This window comes from Papaver somniferum, chromosome 3 (genome assembly GCF_003573695.1).
Source record: "Papaver somniferum cultivar HN1 chromosome 3, ASM357369v1, whole genome shotgun sequence".
In the NCBI taxonomy this organism is placed as follows: Eukaryota; Viridiplantae; Streptophyta; class Magnoliopsida; order Ranunculales; family Papaveraceae; genus Papaver; species Papaver somniferum.
Genome location: NC_039360.1, coordinates 26,602,185 through 26,607,771, shown reverse-complemented (window position 1 = coordinate 26,607,771; position 5,587 = coordinate 26,602,185). Strand labels below are relative to the sequence as shown.

The following is a 5,587-nucleotide window of genomic DNA, read 5'->3' as shown; positions in this document are numbered from 1 at the left end:
GGGGGGGGGATATCTTAGGAGAGACTTTAATCAACAAATGAGTGGCTACACAAAAACGATTACATAGAGTTAAAGACGCAAAGCAAGAGAGTTGGTATATACAAATACCTCAGGTTTTGGAGAGTAAGGTCGCGCATCATGCAATGCTGACCATTGGGTCTCTTCATGTCTTGCAGATTTGTGAAACTGATTAGCACCCCAATGACATCTGTAGAGGGAAAAAAAAGGGTAACACAGTGTAAGGAAAAAGTGGGAATAATCAACAAATGAGTGGCTACACAACAATGATTACCCTCAAGGTATGTGTTTGCAGAATGCGACTCCAGATCTTCAAATTGAGAAAAAGTGAACTTCTTTTTCATCAAGGATAGTGAATTTGTTCAGGGAATATACCCCCCAATGCGTAGCAACGGATCAAATTTCCAAATGACTTTCTTTGGGACAACACCATGCAGTTCATCAAGGATAGTGATTTTGTTCAGGGAATATACCCCCTAATGCTTAGCAACGGATCGAATTTTCAAATGAGTTTCTTTGGGACAACACCATGCAGTTCATCACCCTGATGAAAATGGTATCATAAATCCAATCATGTCAAACTTCTGAAAATTCACAGTACATAGGTGACAGATAAACTACTTTGGATACTTACATTGTCATCAAGCATGAAGACATCCAGGTTGGTGACCTATAGTTGGTCCCCATGAAATTCATTCCATTTTCTTGAGATTCAAATGGGAGTCATCCATTTTGTGCCTTCTTCGGCCTCGCTAAAATGGGAAAAAGTTTTGTAGGTGGTTACGGGACTTTTTGAAGGGTTGTTGACAATTTGGGAACCCATTTGAAAAACGTGATGGGTATGGACTGCCAAAAATTGGAACCAATTTACTCAGCAAAATTAACTTCAATAATATGAAATCAAAAATAGATGAGTCTTTTTAGAGTTATGGGATAAAAAAAAATCGCAACCTACAATAGAACAATAAAACAATCAAAATCTTATTAGAACCCAAAGCAAATCAAACTTTCACTGAAATAATCGAATAAAAAAGAACCGTTCATTACCTAGTAGTGTTGAGAGAGCATGTGACTGAAACTGGGAAAGATGATGACCTTGTCTGGGGTTTAAGTGGTGCAATTTGAAAGGATACTATTGCATGAAACGTTTGAAGTTATTACTGAAAAATCAATTTCGTATTCGTAACTGAAGAGCAGATTCGTAAGTGAAGAGGATAATAGGATGGGTAGAATATTATTAGATAGAGCTCAACTATTAGCGAAGATTAATAAGACCTAAATTGTTGCTGATATTAATGGGAATGATAACGGACGAAGCTGGACGGTCGGATGTGGGAACCAATTTAGGGTTGTTGACAATCTGGGAACCCATTTGAAAAACGTGATGGGTATGGACTGCCAAAAATTGGAACCAATTCACTCAGCAAAATTAACTTCAATGATATGAAATCAAAAATAGATGAGTCTTTTTAGAGTTACGAGTACAACCTTAAGTGTTGATATAGTACCTAATTTTGCAGCAATCACTCATTTACAGATTTCCTAATCCACACGGGAATCAACAAAGTCCACAAACCCCAAAAAAAAAAATTAATTGAATACAACAATGGAAATCTAAAAATACAATTGAATTACCTAAGACGTTAGGAACTCTAATGATTTTCTGAATAAAAAAAATCGCAACCTACCATAGAACAATAAAACAATAAAAATCTTATTAAAATCCAAAGAAAATCAAACTATCACTGAAAGAATCGAATAAAAAAGAACCGGCCATCACCTAGTAGTGTTGAGAGAGCATGTGACTGAAACTGGGCAAGATGGTGACCTTGTCTGGGGTTTAAGTGGTGAAAAATTTGAAAGGATACTACTGCATGAAACGTTTGAAGTTATTACTGAAAAACCAATTTCGTATTCGTAACTGAAGAGCAGATCCGTAAGTGAAGAGGATAATAGGATGGGTAGAATATTATTAGATATAACTCAACTATTAGCACAGACTAATAAGACCTAAAATGCTGCTGATATTAATGGGAATGATAACTGATGAAGCTGGACGGTCGGATGTGGGCTTTATAGATGGGTTGATTCTTAGCCGCGATTTGTCTATCAACTTTCTCAACTTTGAGAGAAAATGGTGACCGTAGATCTCACTAAATAACTCATCCACAACCATCGGATTTTACAAAAGCCATTTATTTTTGGAAGATAGATATATATGAAGAGCAAGTAAGAAAATGAATTATGCATGCAATTTTAATATACTGATTAGAAAATACCAATAATATAGTTCCACTCCTTGGTACAACCAGAAGTAATTCCGTCTCCCTCGACAGCTTTGACGCCTTTGTAAATATGAGGTATTGCGTTCGGAAGGTCTTCGTGATGCTTAAAAATTTTGTAATATTTGTCAGGGTTGCAGTTAACCTCCAATTTTGTCATTAGTTTCCCAACTAGATCTGAAATGGTATGGTGATGAGCCATTGATGATAATTGATACTGGTATGGTATAATTTTGTAATATTTGTCAGGGTTGCAGTTAACCTCCAATTCTGTCATTAGTTTCCCAACTAGATCTGAAATGGTATGGTGATGAGCCATTGATGATAATTGATATTGGTATTATATAATTTTGTAATATTTGTCAGAGTTGCAGTTAACCTCCAATTCTGTCATTAATTTCCCAACTAGATCTGAAATGGTATGGTGATGAGCCATTGATGATAATTGATATTGGTATGGTGATTACCAATAATTAGTAATGTCGCTACAGTACTAGATATTATGTTTAGCTTGATTTAGATAAAATTCATCTTACTTGAACGAGTTTATATAGAAAACCAAGTATTAAATGAAATGAATTGTCGACTCAATGCGATCGACCTGTATTATTCATTTTCATTTTCATTTTCATTTTATTTTTTTAAGTGCACCCTCCGGTTTTTATAGGGTAATGTCATATCTAACCGACAACATAGTAGATGCTCTCCATGTAGTATAAACCAAATATCAATCATATGGTTGAAACAGTTGGTGAATTACACAAACGGTAGCTGGTGTCTCAATTTCTTATTTATTATAACGATTTCCCAAGAAATTTGCATTCATTTAAATTCATTTTTAAATTTCTTTTCTTCTTTGAACCCGTCCAGTAAATAAACTGATAGGTGTTTCCTTAGGTGGGAGTGGGACTTCATTTTTCTTGGTTCATTAATGTGACATGTGTTTCATATTCAGCTCATGGTGACCGTTTTGTCCGTCGGTAGGTCGGTAACTATTCTCATTAAAGACTCTTTTAAGGACCCTCGTCCCTCACGCACCTATAATATGCTTAATGCTAATAGAGGTATCAGTTTACTGGTAAAGTATCAAAGTTCCCGTAAAATACACCAGAAACTCTCGTATTTTATGTGAAAACATTTTCTAGTTATCGGCATTGGCATTCCCGATAAATGTCGAACCATTTTGACAGAACTCTGATCATGAATAACTTCAGCCAAAGATCAACATAGTGCCACTTCAGATGTAGTTCAAGGGAAGAGAATAACAAGGTGCTATCCAAAGGATCTTACCTCAAGTTCCCCCTCAAATAGTTTGGATAAATAAAAAAAAGAAAGAGACTAATGAAAGCTTGCTTGTTTACAGGTGTCATTGTAGTACAGTGATAAAGTCACTGGATGATGATACCAGTGATGTGAGTTCGAAACTCGCCAGCATCATATTCTTTACTGATCAAAAAAAGACAAAAAAAACAAAAAAAGCTTGCTTGCTTCCAAACTTGTTAACGAAGAATAACCACCATGGAGCAGCCTATGAAAAGAAATCCAACTACTCGACCCTATATTTCATAACCCTCTTAATGGCTCTAGATTCTAGAATATGAGTGAGTAGAATCACTTAGATTAAGAATATACTCGGTACTTAAATTTCAGAAATATCCAGCATTTTTTTATTTTTACTAGTATAGCACGCATGCACGATGCGCCTGCCGGTACATTCGTTTCTTAATTTTGTTGTCTTTCGTTTAGTTATCAATGGTCAAAGTCAACACTCCGTCAATGGTCAACGCCATGTGGTGAAAACTCATTTCATGTTAATGTGCAAAAGTAATCACAACTAAACTTGAATTTTTCATTCAATAATAATTTTTCAATCATAAATGTCCCTTTACATCAATAATTTGTATTCGTAACTCGTATTTTTCTAAGACAAATAGACTTCTTTATACACAACATTTTCGTGTATGTTCCCTTCTTTTTTTGCAATTGTTCCTTTAGCTACTAATACTTTCGTGTTGCTACTTGATACTCCTCTCGAGAGAGCAACGTACAGTTGACCATGGCTGAACACATGTTCAGGGAAAAAGATACCGTGTTTTCGATCATCTTCCCTTGCACTTTGTTGACTGTAAAGGCGAAACACAACCGGATCGGAAACTGTTTACACTTAAACTTGTATGAGAGCTTCAGATTCTCAGGTGGCTCCAGTGGCATCCTGTAAATGAAGACTCGTGTACCAATGTAATTCCCACTAATAATTACAGCATCAATACAGTTTCGGAATAACTCTTTGATTATAAACCTGGTACCATTACATAGACCATTTTTTGCATCAACATTCCATAACAACATAATCGGCGCACCGATCTTTAGTTTCAAAATGTGCGATGGCAAACCTCCAGGAGCAATGTTGTTGAGGTATTCTTGTTGGTAAAGATCGTGAGTGTTGTCATCCACAGTATCAAATGAGTAGAATAAAACCTCTTTTCCAGGAAAGATGCTAAGTACTCGGTCATGAAGCTTCTCGACGTACTCGTTTAATGGTGTAATCAATGCTTTATTGACCATGTAGTCATCGTCTCTGGCATTTTCTATCAAGTTTGGAAATGTAACATCCATAAGCTGAGACAAAGAAGCATCACTAACACATGGTATGACCATATCTTCCGGAACCTTTATCATCTCATTAGCAACGCAAGGTTCATCCCCGTCACCAACACGAATCAAAAACTCAGAATAAGATGCATCCTCGACTGAATGCATATTCTTCTTCAGATGCAAAATATGTACGTTTTCCCACAAATGTGACATGTTAATAATGTAATGCAACTCATCAGTTCGAAACACTAGGTATCACATACCAATATAAAACAATTTTTTCTTGATCTTACAAGAAAAAAAAATGCAATGTACCTTCTAAGACATGCATCGACTGTCTGTCCCCTTGTACTCCTTGGAATCACTGGTAGTACCTGGAGGAAATCATCTCCCATGATTAGAATCTTTCCACCAAATGGTTCAGCAATTCCTGTGATATCTCTTATCGCACGATCAAATGCTTCCAAAGAGTAGCGGTGCGCCATCGCATCTTCATCCCACATAAGGACGGTAGCATGCTTCAAAAGTTGAGCTTCCTCGGTTTTTTTCTTCGTACGACACCTTGAAGTTTATGTCGGTGTCATCGGAAGCTGAACCTTGAGTGTGTTGTGCTCCCACCAGGAATCTTAGTAGTAGCTATTCCCGACGTAGCTGTTGCTAATGCAATACCACCATTTTTCCTGACAGTCGCC

The 5,587-nt window shown here is 36.5% G+C and overlaps 2 protein-coding genes across 2 annotated transcripts in view; both read right to left on the bottom strand.

The window, feature by feature from the left end:
- LOC113361057 (major latex protein 22-like) overlaps positions 1 to 2,502 on the bottom strand; it is a 23,968-nt gene extending 21,466 nt beyond the window's left edge. Inside the window, exons 1-2 of the mRNA XM_026604437.1 lie at positions 2,298 to 2,502; positions 601 to 602 (exon numbers count right to left, since the gene is read on the bottom strand). Of these exons, the coding sequence (XP_026460222.1) occupies positions 601 to 602; positions 2,298 to 2,502 (207 nt within the window). The remainder of the gene's footprint in view (positions 1 to 600; positions 603 to 2,297) is intronic.
- A 1,796-nt stretch (positions 2,503 to 4,298) lies between these two features.
- On the bottom strand, positions 4,299 to 5,380 carry LOC113359189. Its single transcript, XM_026602863.1, has 2 exons — positions 5,270 to 5,380; positions 4,299 to 5,066 (listed from the first exon to the last, which is right to left on the bottom strand). Exons 1-2 carry the CDS (start codon positions 5,378 to 5,380, stop codon positions 4,299 to 4,301), a joined length of 879 nt encoding a protein of 292 aa, XP_026458648.1.
- Positions 5,381 to 5,587: the final 207 nt, after the last annotated feature.

Excerpts from the sequence above, each read along its gene's own strand:
- LOC113359189 (XM_026602863.1), bottom strand. The coding sequence starts at position 5,380 with ATGGCGCACCGCTACTCTTTGGAAGCATTTGATCGTGCGATAAGAGAT. Across the intron at positions 5,067-5,269 it reads TGGGAGATGATTTCCTCCAG|AAGAATATGCATTCAGTCGA; the intron begins GTACTACCAGTG and ends TTGCATCTGAAG.